General features: G+C 63.4%; 2 protein-coding genes across 4 annotated transcripts; one reads left to right on the top strand and one right to left on the bottom strand.

The window, feature by feature from the left end:
• The first annotated feature begins 4,088 nt into the window (after window positions 1-4,088).
• Window positions 4,089-5,314, top strand: IFITM5 (interferon induced transmembrane protein 5). Its single transcript, XM_059380000.1, has 2 exons — window positions 4,089-4,384; window positions 4,881-5,314. The coding sequence occupies exons 1-2, from the start codon at window positions 4,193-4,195 to the stop codon at window positions 5,091-5,093; spliced, it is 405 nt and encodes a 134-aa protein (XP_059235983.1). The 5' UTR covers window positions 4,089-4,192; the 3' UTR covers window positions 5,094-5,314.
• Window positions 5,315-7,502: 2,188 nt separating this feature from the next.
• Window positions 7,503-13,828, bottom strand: PGGHG (protein-glucosylgalactosylhydroxylysine glucosidase). Of its 3 annotated transcripts, XM_059397504.1 has the most exons (15): window positions 13,699-13,786; window positions 13,484-13,542; window positions 12,898-13,181; window positions 12,383-12,593; window positions 11,872-12,307; window positions 10,904-11,023; window positions 10,584-10,715; window positions 10,287-10,398; window positions 9,992-10,064; window positions 9,766-9,902; window positions 9,496-9,629; window positions 9,273-9,368; window positions 8,966-9,063; window positions 8,680-8,891; window positions 7,503-8,589 (listed from the first exon to the last, which is right to left on the bottom strand). In XM_059397504.1, the coding sequence occupies exons 3-15, from the start codon at window positions 13,154-13,156 to the stop codon at window positions 8,504-8,506; spliced, it is 2,106 nt and encodes a 701-aa protein (XP_059253487.1). In that variant the 5' UTR covers window positions 13,157-13,181; window positions 13,484-13,542; window positions 13,699-13,786; the 3' UTR covers window positions 7,503-8,503. The 3 variants fall into 3 exon arrangements, with proteins under 3 accessions (XP_059253487.1, XP_059253492.1, XP_059253495.1); XM_059397509.1 differs by lacking the exon at window positions 13,484-13,542; XM_059397512.1 differs by lacking the exon at window positions 7,503-8,589 and having other exon boundaries at window positions 8,686-8,809; window positions 13,484-13,828.
• Window positions 13,829-14,809: the final 981 nt, after the last annotated feature.

Raw genomic sequence — 14,809 nt, 5'->3', positions numbered from 1 at the left:
CAAGTGCCTGAACATCTGTGCCCTGGTCCTGGGCCTCCTGCTGACCATCACGTTCATCATCCTTTTTGTCACTGGATCGCTGATGATTCCGCAGATGGTCAGACAGCATGGAGGCTACTAGGAGCTGCCCGTGGCCTGAGGCTCTCTCCCGGGTGGCAGCCTTTTCTGTCCCCTTCAGTCTACCGCTGCACTCAATAAAGTGCTTGTGTGGGACGCCTGGGTGGCTCAGTTGGTTAAGCAGCTGCCTTCGGCTCAGGTCACGATCCCAGGGTCCTGGGATCGAGTCCCACATTGGGCTCCTTGCTCGGCAGAGAGCCTGCTTCTCCCTCTGCCTCTGTCTGCCTGTGCTCGCTCGCCTGTGCTCGCTCGCTCTCTCTCCCTCTGTCTCTGACAAATAAATAAAATCTTAAAAAAAAAAAAAAAAAGCGCTTGTGTGTGGGGTGCGGTATTTTCACAGATTCCCCATCCTGCCTCTGAGAGCATGTGCCCCACTGCCCCCTGTACTCTGCCCTGTGTTACGTGTAGGGCGGGTGGGCTCGGGCTGAGGCCTGGCCTGTATCTGGCCGCCAGCTGCGGCAGCACATGACCTTTAGGTCACTTCCCAGAGGTCCGCTGTCCTGTGGACCCACTGTGCCCCAGGAGCGGTCCCCATCAACCCCTCCCGTGTACACACCCAGAGTGAAGCCGCCCCGGGGCTGTGCGGGGCCGCCCCAGCGCTGCCGGGGCCCAAGTCCTGACTGGCTGCCCTCCGCAGGGTCTGGGGGTGCCCCTCCCACCGCGGCTCACCCCCCCGCCACCGAGATGTCCCTGATCGGGGAGGGAGGTGGGCGCTTCTCCCGCGCGCCGGGACTGGCCGCGGGCTGTGCCCTGAGCACGGGTGACTTCGGGCTCCTGCGGTGGACGGGGTCCAGGCTTCTCCGGGCTTCACTCCACCCCGGCCGAGCTCGGCGCGGGTCGCAGAATCCGGGCCGCGGAGCGCCTCTGCGACGGGAGGGGACGGTCTCGGCCGGGACGGGACGCGCACCCTCGGTCTGCGGGCGGCCTCCCTCCAGCCCCGATCCCCAGCTCCGCAGCCTGGCTCCCGCCGCCCCTGCAGCGCCCGGAGGCCTTCTCCGGGTCTGGAAACCCAGGGATCCGAGACGACTGGTGGACCCCGGGCTCAGCCCAGGATGTAAAGCTTTTTGTCCTGCCCCTGCGGCCCCACGTCCCGCGCAGCGGCCGCCAGTCTCCCGCCGCCACGGCCAGCGCGCAGCCCCCGCCTCCGCGGTGGGACGGGGCGGCCGCGCCCGTCCGGGCCGGGCCAATGAGGGCGGAGCCCAGCCCAAGGAGACGAGAGCCCAGCCAGTGAGGGAGGGCCGAGCCCAGCCAATGGGAGCACAACTCAGCCCAGGAGAGCCCGTCACAGCTCAGCCAATGGCAGCACCACCCCGCCAAGGCCAGCACAGTTCAGCCAATGAGAGCCGAGCCCAACCGCGAAGCGCTGATCGCAATTCAACTAAAGAGAAGCCACTAGGCTTGGGGCTTCCAGTTCTCTCCAACGGACTTCTAGTTTGAGCCTCCCAACTCCACCCCCTGTACCTATAAAAGAGCTTGGCTCTTTTCTGGGGACTTATCTATGGTTGTGCCATAGCTTGTTTTTCTAGAACTGCAATTTTCTGCTATTCCCAGATAAACCCTTTTGAGGGTAAAATAACTAGCAGTTTTATTTTGAAGTTTAACAACCCAATTCCAATGCGTGGGGGACTGCCCAGAGAGTACTAAGCAAATGCTGGACGCCAGCAGTGTGGTCACTATCTACCCAGGGGTAATGTGAGATCCCACAGGTTAGGGTTCAGCTTTAGGAGACTGTCCTCTTTCCCCCACTTCCGGGCCAGGTACAAGTCGGGGCTGTCACCTGGGCTTCTGACCAAGTGGCTGTAAATCCGAGGTTCCTGTGACTTCTGGGTTCTAGTCATTCGTCAGAGCAGCTCACAGAACTCAGGGAAACATTTCACTTACTAGATCCCCAGCGGATTACAAAAGGATCCAAGTCAGGAACAGCCCGACAGACATGCCCAGGGTGAGGTCTGGGGAAACGTGCGTGGTCCTGCCGGGCAAACCCCTCTCCCCGGGTCTCCACGTGTTCCCCATCCCGAAGTTCTCAAAACCTTGTCCTTGGGGCTTTATGGAGGCTTCATTACTCAGCCACGGACTGGCTAACTCATTGGCCTTTGGCGATGGAACCCGGTCTTCAGCCCCGCTGCCAACCCCAGAGGTCACAGGGTGGGCTGGAACCAGCCCTCTGATCCCTTGGTTGGCTCTCCTGGCAGCCAGCCCTCCTCCGTAGATGAGAGTCCTGAAGCCACCTCATTAACATAACAAGAGACACCTTTATCCCTTCAGAAATGCCAAGGGTTTTAGGGGTTGTGTGCCAGAAACCAGGATGGAGAAATATGTATTTCTTCATATAAATCACAATACCTCAACAGGCAAAACATCATCCTGGCCCCTCTTACTGGTAGGACATAATGGGTCCTAGGAATCATGGCAGGCCCAAGTCACACTCTCTGTGGGGGCCCTGGTTTTTGTCCTCCAAAATTTGTATCTTGAAATCTTAATGCCCAAAGTGTTGGTAGCAGGAAGTGGGGGCTTTGGGAGGTAATGGGGCCATGAGGCAGAGCCCTCATGTTGTTTCTGAGACCCACAGAACTCCCTCGCCCATGAGCACACACTGAGAAGTCAGCGGAAGGCCACCAGGATGAAGGTCTCACCAGAACCTGCCCACGCTGGCCCCCGATGGGACTTCCTGCTTCCAGACCTGTGGGAAATAATTTCTATTGTTTATGAGGCACCCAGTCTGTGGTGCTTTTTGAAACAACCACAGCTGAGGAAGACAGGAGGTTGGTGTAAGGTTTTATAGGCGAGATAAACACGACACCAGGTGAAGTGGGTGCAAGGCAAGGCTTATTAAAGGTTCTCTCCGGTGAAGTATCAGGGCTCAGGAGAAGGGGAGCCGGGAAAGTTGCACCGGGAGGAGGTGGGCCCCTCGGGCGAGGTTCCGCGACTCTGGAAAGCAGAGTGGGGGAAGTCGCCCTGGGAGGGAGTTGGCGGGGTCTTTGATCTGTCTCCTGCATAGGTATCGGGTTACCTATGGAGAGGCGACCTGGGCATACATCCTTTTGGTGGGAGAGTCAAGGGTTAAGTCAAGGGTTGGTGGGGGGATAGGCTGGAAGACGGCGAGACCCCCCAGCGGTCATTTCCATGCTCTTCCTGCACTCCGGGAGCCTCTGGCACTGCAGGTCATTTCTATTGTTCCTCCTGCACTCCCAGAGCCCGCCAACCCAACAGTTGGGGGACAGAAACCGGAGGTCTCTTGTGAGGTGGGGGAGCCCTTCTGTCAGTATATGAGCCGGGGTCCACAGTGAGGTCTGGCCCCTTGTTGTAAATGTCAGTGGCGCACGGGTGGCATTGACAGCCCAGGGCTTGCTGGGCCCTCCAGAGGGAGCCCAGAACAGAGCCCTGAGCTCATCCTTCCAAACCTCGGTGGACCGGGGAGGGCAACAGGAACCAGCCACGGAGGCTGAGAAGCAGCTGTCTGGCCGCGGCCAGGGCGGTGGGGCGCAAAGCAGAGCTCAGAGAGAGCTGGGGGCCCGCACTCGACAGCGACAGCGGGGTACCGCTGGTGCTAGGGTCCCCCCTCCTCCCCCGCTTAACCCCCTCCATGCCTCAGCCCCGCTTCCCTCCTGCTGGGGCCCCTGTCCTCCCACCAGCACAGGGGCAGGGGCGTCTGGGATGCCAAGACTGGACGCTGGTGAGCCCAGGAGATGCCGGGATGGCCAAGCCCGAACTCTGGGTTCTGGGGACAGAGCCCAACCCTTGGGGGGGGGGTGTCTGCAACCCTCCTCCGCAGCTGGGCGACACGTCCCCACCCGCAGCCCCGAGATGGCCCCTCCGACTCCTCTTGGCCGCCGGGCAGGGGCTCGGCTGGGGCTCCGGTGCGGGGGAGGGTTTCGCGCGGCGGGGGATGGGGGATGGGGGCTGGGGGGCGGCGGGGCGAGGCCCCGCTCTCGGCTGCGCAGAGCTGTAATTTGTCGTTATATTTAGCGGGCGGCGCCGGGCCGGGCTTCGGGAGGGGGCGGCGGGGCTATAAGCGGCCCGGGGCGCCCACCCTCAAAGCCGGAGCCCGAGCGAGGAGGAGACGGCGCTGGAACCCATGGACACGTCGTACCCCCGCGAGGACCCCCGGGCCCCGACGGCCCACAAGGCAGACGGCGCCGCCCACACGGCCCTCACCCTGGGGGCGCCCAGACCCCCACCTCGAGACCACTTGATCTGGTCGGTGTTCAGCACGCTCTACCTGAACCTGTGCTGCCTCGGCTTCCTGGCGCTGGCCTACTCCATCAAGGTGGGCCTGTGCGGGGTGGGGGCCTGGGGGTGGCTACTCCATCCAGGTGGTCAAGCAGGAGTCTCTCCGGAGGGGGTTGCTTTTCCAGAGGGCCCCAGAGGCTCCTGGGGGGAGGGGCTCTCCAGGGGGTGACTCCTGTGAGAAGGCCACTCCCTTAGCCAAGCAGTGGACAAGCTCTTTGCCTCATGAAGGCTTCTCGGTTGAGGCAGGGCTATGGTCCTGAGGGGGGGTCTAGTCCATCCAGAAGAGCACAGAGGTGGTCGGGGGCTACCCAAGGGGGTCTCTTTCATCAAACAGCTTTTCGCATGCTGGGGGCTCCTGCGACCAAAAGCCCTCCGGCTTCTCCTCAGGGTCCTCTGCATCCCAGGATTCTCCACCCACAGAGGGTCCTTGGAGGCTGAGGCTGGCCCAGGATGGCCTCTGGGTCCACAGGAGGAGTGGGAGGAGGCAGGGCCCCCAGGGCACATAGAGACCTGGCCCTGACCCTGGTCCACAGGCCCGGGACCAGAAAGTGGCTGGAGACCTGGAGGCAGCCCGGCGTCTGGGGTCCAAAGCCAAGTGCTACAACATCCTGGCCATGATGTGGGCGCTGGTGCCACCGCTGCTGCTGCTGGCGCTGGTGGTGACAGGCGCGCTACACCTGTCGCGGCTGGCCAAGGACTCCGCTGCCTTCTTTAGCACCAAGTTCGATGACTCGGACTATGACTGACGGGCTGGGCCTTGTCTGCATCCTGCCTACGGACCCTGACCCCAGGACCAAATCCCAGGGCCCTGCTCTGGGGACTCTACCCTGACCCCCTGGAACCCTATCTCCACCATCTCATCCTGGGCACCTAATGCTGACCCCAAGGATCCCTTGTTTGGAACCCAGTGGCCTCAACTCCAGCCCTGATAGTCCCCGCTCCCCTACCTCCTTGTGCCCAGGCTGGACCCTCTCTCCTCAAACCAGACTCCTTCAGGCTTGGTTTCATAATTAAAAGCACCCGGTTCCAGAAACTGTCTCTTGGGCTTTTTGCTGGGGTGGGAGAGGGTTTCTTCCTGAGAGGAACCACCCCGGGGACCACGCAAACTAAATCCCCCGGACTACGCAGCCTGATGCTAGGGTGACTGGTTCTGTCTGCTGGGCCCTGCCCCGACTTGACTGCTGCCCTCACTTGGCGCTGGGAGGCTTGTGGCTTCTGGGGTGGGGATGCCTGCGTATTTTAGAATGAAGTCCGGGAACTCGGGCTTTTGATCTCTGCTGCCCTGCTGGGCACTGTGGTTCAGTGGCCTCTCTTCCAGCACATGTGTGCCCTTCCCTATCTGGGAGTGCGCTTGCGTTAAGCCGGAGCCCCAAAGGGGACATTGCTTGTCCTCACCCTGCATGTTTTTGTTGGTGGGTCAGGCGAGGGCCAGCCTCCTTCTCTGGGTCATTCTGTCTGTCCCTGTGAGGCCTGCATTCCTTTAGTTCTTGGTCCCCACCGTGGGCTCCCTCCCTCCTGGCACAGGGAGGCCGGACACAAAGACACACAAGCCCACAGTCGTGACCCTCGCACACACACACGGAGTTGGGCAGGGAGTGAACACGGCGGGGGGCACCTTCTGAGCATTCTTGGGGCACATGTCCTTGTACCCCCACCCCCTTTGTGCACCTTCTCCCCCTTCCTGGAAGCCGGCAGAGCCTGGCAAAGATGGGTTTTGCTTGAACACATGCACACACCCCGTGTGGCTGGGACCAAGTCCCTTAGGTCTCTCTGTGGCCGGCCCAATGACAGGGCAGGCTAATTGCAGGGGCCTTAACAGCAGGGCGGTCGGGGTTTTGAGTACCCCACCCAGGGAGCCCCCTTTGCCGGCCCATTTGCCTGGGTTGGGTGTGGGGGTCTGTCCAGCTGCTACCCTTGGAGCCTCAGAGCACCCCCTATTCTGTGACAGCCAACAGCTGGCCTAGCTGCGCGCACGGTGCCCGAGCAGAGGTGACATCCTGGCCACGCGGCAGGAGCAGCAGCAGCAGCAGCATCCCAGCCCCGTGCCGGAGTGAGCGCTGCTCCAAGCCAGCCCGTGCGGGCAGGGGTGTGTGCTGCCTAGGGCCTGGGGCCAGAGGTGGTGCACTGGCCCACGCTGGATGCTGCTCCCACACTGGACCAGGGGTAAGGGCAGTGTGCCAGTGCTGGGACAGGGTGGACACAGCACCAATCCTGTGCTCCAGATTTGGCTCATGAAGGGGACAACCGGGGCTGGACGCATGGGTTGGAAGTGGGGATCAGCTTGCCTGTCACCAGGTACGTGTCCCTAAGCATGGGATGGTCTGCCGGTCCCCACATCTGGTGTGGGGAACAGAGACAGTCTGGCCTGTGCCCAGTGCCAAGGACACAGAGTGTGTCGGTGGCCCGCCCTCTCCCAGGCCATCTCCCGGGCAGGCTGAGGGGCCCTGATTAAGTTGAGGCAGTTGGCTGCCACGGACCCCTGACCGTTGTGCCCCACCACCTCGCCACAGTCCCCCAGAGGGTCAGCTCTCTCTGCGCCCAGGTGCAGGTGCACATGTGTGGCCTGCGGGCAGTAGTGTCAGGCTGTGTGCACCTTGTGAGGGCAGGGTCCCCCACCAGCCCACCTGTGATGTCTGTGCCCACAGCTGCTCCAGGGCTGTGGGAACAAGCATCTGCTCTATGAGGATGGTCCCGGCTGCCACACCCTGCTCTCGCAGGTCGGCCTCAGCTTTTGCCCGCAGCTGACCGTTGAGGGAGAGCCCTGGGGACCCGGACGAGCCCTGCCAAGGTGCTGGCTTCAGGCTCTGAGGCCACCTGCTCTCAGGGACCAGCACGGACATCCACGCAGATCTGCAGCTGGGCCAGCGGAGCTCCCTCGGAGGCCGTCCCTCCTCCCTCGTGCTGCTCCCCATGGTGAACCCGACACGAGGATCTGGGTCCCTGACGCCCCCACTCCCACATGGCTCTGTCCATTACAGCCGGGATGCCCAGTGGCCGCTTCCTGGAGAACTTGGACCAACTCTCCACCAAGAACGGAGGGAGGATAGGGGAAGGGAGTGGGAGACCCACCATATGGCGTGCGACTGCACTTCCCGACCTGCCCTGTCCCTCAGGCAGCCCTCCTGTTCAGAGGGAAGGAGACCACCAGCTCCCGATCGCAGACGCACTTGTCCCAGCATGGGATTTTAATTCCTCAGGCAGACTTGGCACAGGTGCACGGCCTCGCCCAAATCTTGGCGGCGGTACCATCTCACCTCATTCTCAAGAGACCCCCAAGGACCCCGGGGGGACATGCCAACCAAGGGGCTGAGGCCCCAGGCGGAGAGGCAGCCTGTTGGACAGATGGGCCCAGGCCGGTGGCCTTCAACCCACGCACCCTCGGCCCCAGTCCTTCTGGCTGGTCAGAGGGAAGATGTGGGGTCCTGTTCTGCACCCCGCCCCCTCTCTTCTTGGCTGAGGAAAGGCTCGTGGCGGAGACCCACTGAAGTTGCCGCAGGACTGGAGGAGCCATGGGCTGAGGAGCTGAGCGCACCTGGATTCAGCCATGCCTGACCTCGTCTGTATGACACATGAAGTTGCTTTCTGGTCTATAACTGAGAGTCCCAGGGAACCCACGGGGGACCGTGCCTCAGGCTCCCCGCCTGGCTACCCTCCCCATTTCTGCCTTCTCCGGAGAGCATCCACCACACCCTGGCCCCACCCTGGAGTGTCCTGGGGAAGGTACGGGTGCAGGTGTCAGCCCAGACAGGCAGGCGCAGATGTGGCTGAGTGGGAGGCCACGAGGAAGCTGCAGGCCAGGGAGGGTTAGGCTGGGGAGGGGATCAGGCTAGAGGCGGACCATCCTCAACTTGGGGCCAATGAACTCAGACTTTCCGCGGAGCCTGTGAGCCCGGCTGCCAGGTGGGGAGTGGGTGGGAGGAAGGGGACCAGCAGGCCCTGAGGGTGGGGGCTGGCTGCGGCCGGCTTGGGGTACCCACAGAGGGAGGCCAGATCCCAGGACCCAGGAGCCAGCCCCGCAGCCCAGGTTGTTCAGGTGCAGGGCTCACGACCCACGACGGCGCGAGGGTGAGGGCCCTGGTGGGGATGGAGGACCCAGCCGCGTCCCACGAGGTTCCTGTGGGTTCGGGGCCGGTGCCTAGCATCTTCAAAAATTCTCCTAGGAAACTCTTGGAGCAGAACTTGCTGCCTCTGGGACTGACCTTTGTATCCGTCCAGCTGAGCAGGGAAAGGAGACTTTGTGCCCTGCAGGGAGTGGGGGCACATGGCTGGGGTTACCCTCACCCTGGTGGTTCACCTGCTCTGCACCCCTGGGGGAGTCTGGGCGGCACCTACCTGTGAGCAGGGGGAGGCGAGTGTGTGCTGGCCACAGCTCAGCCTCCAGGGGTGGGGCCCAGGGTCCCGCCCCGGCTTTGACCTCAACTGTCACGCAGTCCTTGGAGAAGGAGAAGTCCAGCTTGTTCCCCTGGTAAGAGAGGCCACAGATGCACACTCCAGACACCCCCGCCAGACATATGGGGTCGAAGGTCACGCCAGCGCTGGTGATCCTGGGGGGAGGGAAGCCGTTCATGAGAGCGGGCGGGGTGGCGGGGGGACTGCTCTGGGCCAGACATGCACTCACCTGAACCCTGTGAATCCAAAGAGGGCCGCTTGCAGGAAGCCCCCCATGCCTGTCAGGAAGTTCACGGCGCCTGACCCGTCTGCGTTCTCCGTCCACACCTGCATGTGCCAAGGCAGTTAGTGGCCAGACTCCCGGGACATGGGCCCCGGGAGCTGCTGCCCCTGCTTCCAAGGGTCAGGCATGTGTCCCCAGGAACCTGCCCCTGCTGCGCTCCCACTCCTGCCCCCCAGGGCCACAGCGGGAGGCGGGTGTGTAGCTCCCCGCACCAGGCACACAAGCACGTGAGCTGACATGGAGACCCAGCTACCTTGAAGGGCTCAGCTATGTGGGCAAAGCATCTTTCCAGGAGGTCCCGCGCCCGCCAGGGGTCCTTCAGCTCCATCCAGCCCACGGCAAACATGCTCTGGGGTCAGAGGTCAGAGGACATGCTGGGGCAAAGCCCAGCACATGGGGAGGGGAGACGGAGGCTAGTGGGGGAGGGCTGGGGTTGCTGTGAGGACCACCCCCCCACACCCCTGCAGTTTCCTTACCCAGGTCATGGCAGGGCCCCTTGGAGATGTCACAGCCTCATAAATCTCCAGGTTCTTCCTGCGAATGTGAGGACTCAGGTGGAAAGGGACGGGGTAACCCAGGAGCACGACGTCAGCCTGCTTCACCTCCTCTCCTGGGGAGGGACGGGTGCTGCCGACGCAGGTGGGAGCAGGAAGGGGGGCTGCTCCCTCAGGTAGGGGACGGCCAGGGCGGACACAGATCCCGTGGGAGGCGTGAAGGGGCCCTGAGGTAGCTCCCAGTGCACTCACCAGGCTGGTACCCGTCAAACTCAGGGTGGAAGTTCTGCCTCGGGTCAAAGGGCACCTTGATCTTATCGGCCACCACTAGCCACTTGCTGGGAACAGGCTGACCCAGGTCCTGGGCCAGGGCAGCAGCAAAGCGCAGGCTGGGGCAGAGGCAGGGAGAGGGTATGGCCTGAGCCCTCCCAGCTGGACCTCTGCGTGGTGGAGCTTTGGCCAGGGATTTTGGTCTGACCTGTTCTGGACCAGCACGTTGGTGTACACGGAGTTGTTGACTCCTGAATGGTATTCGTCGGGAGGCATGACTCCTGGGCACACAAGTACAGGATGGTGCTTAAGTGAAGGGTCCTAGGGACCTGCCCCTGATGCCAGTAGCCAGTGTGGGCCTGACCACATCAGGTGATGGAGATCCCGGCTGAACCGAGGACCACACCTGCCCCACCTACTCTCCCCGCCACAGCTGTCCGTGCCTCGCCCTCCCCGGGACCAAGCCCCTCCCCACGACTATCCCTCCCTTCTCGCGCCCTCACCCTTCAGGTGGTACGTTCCCTCCTCAGGGCTCCACTCCACACGGCTGCACCAAAACTCAGCCACAGCTCTGACCACATCCCAGCCACCAGCCTCCCGGAAGAGCTGCACGTCCTGGGGGAACAGGAGAGCTGGGACAAGGACCACGCCGCCAGTGACCAGTCTGCATCGGTCACTGCATTCCTGAGTGCCCAGTAGTGAGGGTCCAGCCCCAGATGACAAGTCATGGTGGGGGTTGCGGAGCACGGCCCCGCTGGATGGGCGCATGGTCCTACCTGGTGGGCATGGCATCCCCTCACCTGGGTGGCATGGTAGTACAGCTCGAAGGCCAATGCCACGGCTCCATTGATGTGAATCTCCTGCGTCCCATAAATGTCCTCAGGGCAGACCTCCAGACCAGAACCCGCACTCTCCCAGGCAAACTTGGCTCCCTGAGAGGTTGGGGGCATGGAGCAGACCTGACTTTTCTAGGGCCTTGGTGCACAGGGACGGCCCACCCACTTCCCGGTGCTCTCCCCACCCACAGAGGAGCCTGAGGCGATGGGTGCAGGCCTAGGAGGGATGTGGGGACATCAGGTACTTCAGGGGATCCACAGGGTGGGTGCCTGGGCCCCCTCACCTGGTAACCCAGCTTCCGGGCATTGTCTAGGGCCCCGCCCAGGGTCCGGACACGGTACTCCAGGAGGGCCCTGGCGGCCTCTGGGTGGAACATCAGGATGTTTGGGAACATCCAGAGATCCTGACAGCGAGTAAGGAAGGGCCCCATGTTCAGAGCTCTCACACCCCTTCTGTCTCTCCCCTGCCCACATGCTGCCTTGGCCAGAGCCAGCGCTCCTCACGCCGCCTCCCTGAGAGCTCCTGTCTCCGTCCAGCTTCTTCCTGTGCTGCCCACCCTGGGTCCCCCGCATCTGCCCCCCCACCCATGTCCCAGCCTCCAGACTAGGTGCTCCTCGGCTTTGGTCCTCAGCAGGCACCTGGGGCCCCCCGGGAGCTCAGGCCAGAAGCTGCGTGGGTGGCACCACGGCCCACTAGCTGCCTGACCTGGAGTGAGTGACTCAGCCTCACCAGGGTGGGCCACAGCACTGGCCTCTTGAGGTGTCTGAGGAGCAGGGGCAGCAGCTCGGACCCTCCCACGCTCAACGGACACCGAGCCCCAGGCTCTCCCAGCTCCCACTCCTGTCTGAGCCCCGACCTCCTCTGCCCCCTCAGCAGCCACGAGGGCCCTCCCAGAGTACACCTTTGGCAGCGTCTCTCCAGTTCAAGTCTCCGTGGCCCTCACAGCCCCTGCAACGGCTCTTCCTCATTCTGCCCCTGCAGATGCCCCGCACCCCCTCAGCTCTGCTGTTTGTACCCTCTGACCCCTTTGCCTGAATCACTCTTTTCCACCAAATGCCCATATATTCTTTGGTTGAGATTCCACCTCCTCCAGGAAGCCTTCCCTTCTGCCATGGCCTCTGTGCTTCCTCAGTTCACAGCCCCATCCCAGGGAGGGCAGAGATAGCAGCTTGCCTGTGCCCTTAGCACCGTCTGTGCCCGTATGCCACCCCGTCTGTGGCTGCTGTGTGCCGGGGGTGGACTGGTGCGTACCTGGTCCCAGAAGACGTGGCCCCAGTAGCATTCCTCTCGGCTCCCGTTGGACAGGCCCCCAGGGCTGAGGCCGTGGCAGGTGTATCCTGGGACCCCGGGCTGGGGCAGCGCACTGAGCAGGTAATAGAGGGCACCACGCAAGGCCTGGCGCAGGGCTAGGGGCCCTAGCACATCCAGGCCACAGCCAGCCCAGAGCTGGGCCCAGGCCTGGGCATGGGTGGGGTACAGAGCGCCTCCTGCCTGCAGCCGCAGGGCCTCGGTAAGGCAGGCTTGGGCCTCAGCCTGGCTGCCCCCCACCACGGTCAGGAACTCCCAGGTCCGGTCTTGCTCTCTCTCCCCAAGCGTCAGGGCTGGGGGCACTGGTGTCCACAGCATGTGTACCTCCTGCTGGGAACCCCCAGGTTGCTCCGGGGTTAGCGTGCGGCCATAAAGATACCTGCAAGAGTGTGGCCATGTCTAAGGGACCAGCTCCCTCCTTGGTGTACCTGGCCAGGCATGACCCCCTCCTCACCGGGCTCCTTGGAAGTCAGGACCCAGATGCAGGTCCAGGTCTGGGCTTTTTGGGGAGAAGGTGGACCGCAGCAGCACCGTGACGGGGCCGTCCCCCACGGCCACACGGGAGACGGACACACTGAATGCCATGACGTGAGGCAGCGTGCGGTGGGCGTAGATGCGCTGGGAGGCGCGGAAGCTGGGGCTCTCTAGGGTGTGCAGAAAGGAGCCTGGGAATGGGTGGCAGGGGTGTGGTCAGGGCAACCTGCATGCCCCACTGAGGGCCAGTGAGGGCGGTTACAAAGCCACTCGCCCCTCAGGGAGGCAGAGCCGCCCTCTGAGTGCCAGCCGCCCTGTCTGGAGAGCTCCAGCGGCACAGACGACAGAGGACGCCAAGCTTGCCCGGGTTCGGGAGGCCTGCAGGGCTGAAGCCCTCCTCTTCTCCGTGAGTCGGGCATCCTGAGTTGGAAGGTGGCAGGGTGGGGCTGCCATCCCGTCAATGGCTCAGGGGGGGCACAGGGCGGTGCTGGTTACCTGTGTTAGTGTCCAGGACAAAGGTCTCTGTCAGCTGATCTCCTGTGTCTCCAGGGACCTCCAGCTGGACATTGAGGGGACTTGGCAGAACGGCCCGGTGTGTGTCCCCGCTAGCCCCATTGTACACGCCACTCACATGCAGTGTGTCATGATACACACGTGTGCCCAGGTATGTGTTGGTCATGGTGGCCAAGAGCCGGGGGTCGCTGGGCAGAGAACGGGCAGTGAATATGGTGGGGTCCTCACTGGCATCCTCCATGGAAAGCCTTGCTCAGCAGAGGGGCCTGTTAAAGGGGGAGTCAGTGGCTTCCACAACTGGCTGGGCCTCCCTCTTCTGACTGTCTGTAAAGTCCCAAGCCCCCTTCCTCCCACCCCACAGCTTGGCTGATGCCTGGGACAGCTGGTGGGGAGGGTGTGGGCCTCCTGGGCATCTCGGTCTTCCACAGACTCCACTTTTGAGCCCCCCAGGAAACACTTTCCACCCTAAGAGATGCTCAACTCCTGACAATGATCTCCAGACACCCAGCTGGGTCCCCAAACTCCCACCTTCCAGCTGTTTCCAAGCCACACCCCCAGGAGCCCCGACCTGTCAGTGGGGAGTGAGGAGGCCTCCGTCTTCCGCAGGGTGGTCCTCAGGAAGGCGGGCTTGGGAGAGGGGGTGTCTGTGCCGCAGCGCCGTCCCGGGCCGTCGGGGCGGTGGGGGCGGGGTTGGGGTGGGGGCGGAGGCCAGCGGCCTTGGGCCCGGAGGTGGCAGGAGCCGGGGTTCCGGGAGGCAGGCTGGGGAGGGTCTCTGGGGCTCACCGTGGCCCTGTGTGTCCCCAGGCTCCAGCCCGCTCCGCGGCGCTCCTCCACGGCCAAAGGACACTCAGCTCCCGCCGCCCCGTCGCCGGAAGGCCTTGCGGTCCCGCCCTCAGGGCCGCGCAGGGCGGGACAGCCGTGCCCCCACCCCGGGGCGGGGCAGCTGGCGGGCGACAGGCCGCGCTGGTCCGTGCGCAGACCCGGTGCTGCCGCTGCGCGGGTGGCGCTCGCGGGAAAGTGCGCGGGAGGCACAGGTTGAACTCGGACCCCAAGGAGGTGTCCAGGGGCGGGTACGAGAGGGGCAGGGCCTTTGATCGGCGCTTGCCCCGCTCCGGCCGTCGGTTTCCTCCGTCTCTCCGCGAGCTTCCGTGTCTCCCCTTTGGAGGGGTGGCGACGCGATCCTCCAGGAGCCGTCCCTCCCTTGGCTCTGGCCCCACCCTCTGACTCTCCGGGGCCTCTGCTCTCAGACTTGGTTCCCCACCTGCCCATGCGGTCACTCCAGCGCTGGGCCCTGGGCACACGCCTTGCCTCTCTGCCCTGCCTGTGCTTTGACCACCGGGCTCAGCCAGAGACACTCCGAGTCAACATACCCCTTGGAACCAGCTCTACTTGCCACCTCCCCCAGTACGGGTGTAGGGAACTGCGGGGGACCAGCTGCTCAGGCCCCTCCTGGGCCCACACCCACTTCCACCCAGCGAGTCCTGAGTCCATGGTTCTGCGCTGGCCAGGGCTTGCCAGCTCTCCCCATTCCCCACTGCAACCTCTGAGAACAAGTCGTCCTCTTGGGTAAACACAGCCCTCCTCACCATGTGCTTCTTCTCTGCCCTCTATGGTCCTTGGTAACACTGGGCCACAGCCACCCCGAGACTGACCCGGTGGGACTGTGTCTTCGGCTCAGAAGCCTGCCGTGGTGCCCGCCTCACGGGGAGGAGCCGGCAACCCTGAACTTGCCCTGACCGCCTGTGCTGGTGTCCGGCGCCCCACTAGCTTCCCTGCTGCTTCTGCAACAGCCCGGGCATGGACTGAATGTGTGCCCCCAAATCCATCAGCGGAAATCTGATCCCCAGTGTGACCGTATTTGGAGGTGGGGCCTTTGGGAGGTAATTAGGTCAAG

The sequence above is a fragment of the Mustela nigripes genome, chromosome 1, assembly GCF_022355385.1.
Source record: "Mustela nigripes isolate SB6536 chromosome 1, MUSNIG.SB6536, whole genome shotgun sequence".
Taxonomy (NCBI): Eukaryota; Metazoa; Chordata; class Mammalia; order Carnivora; family Mustelidae; genus Mustela; species Mustela nigripes.
The sequence above is the reverse complement of the archived record's forward strand: the minus strand, read 5'-3'. Positions and strand labels throughout refer to the sequence as shown.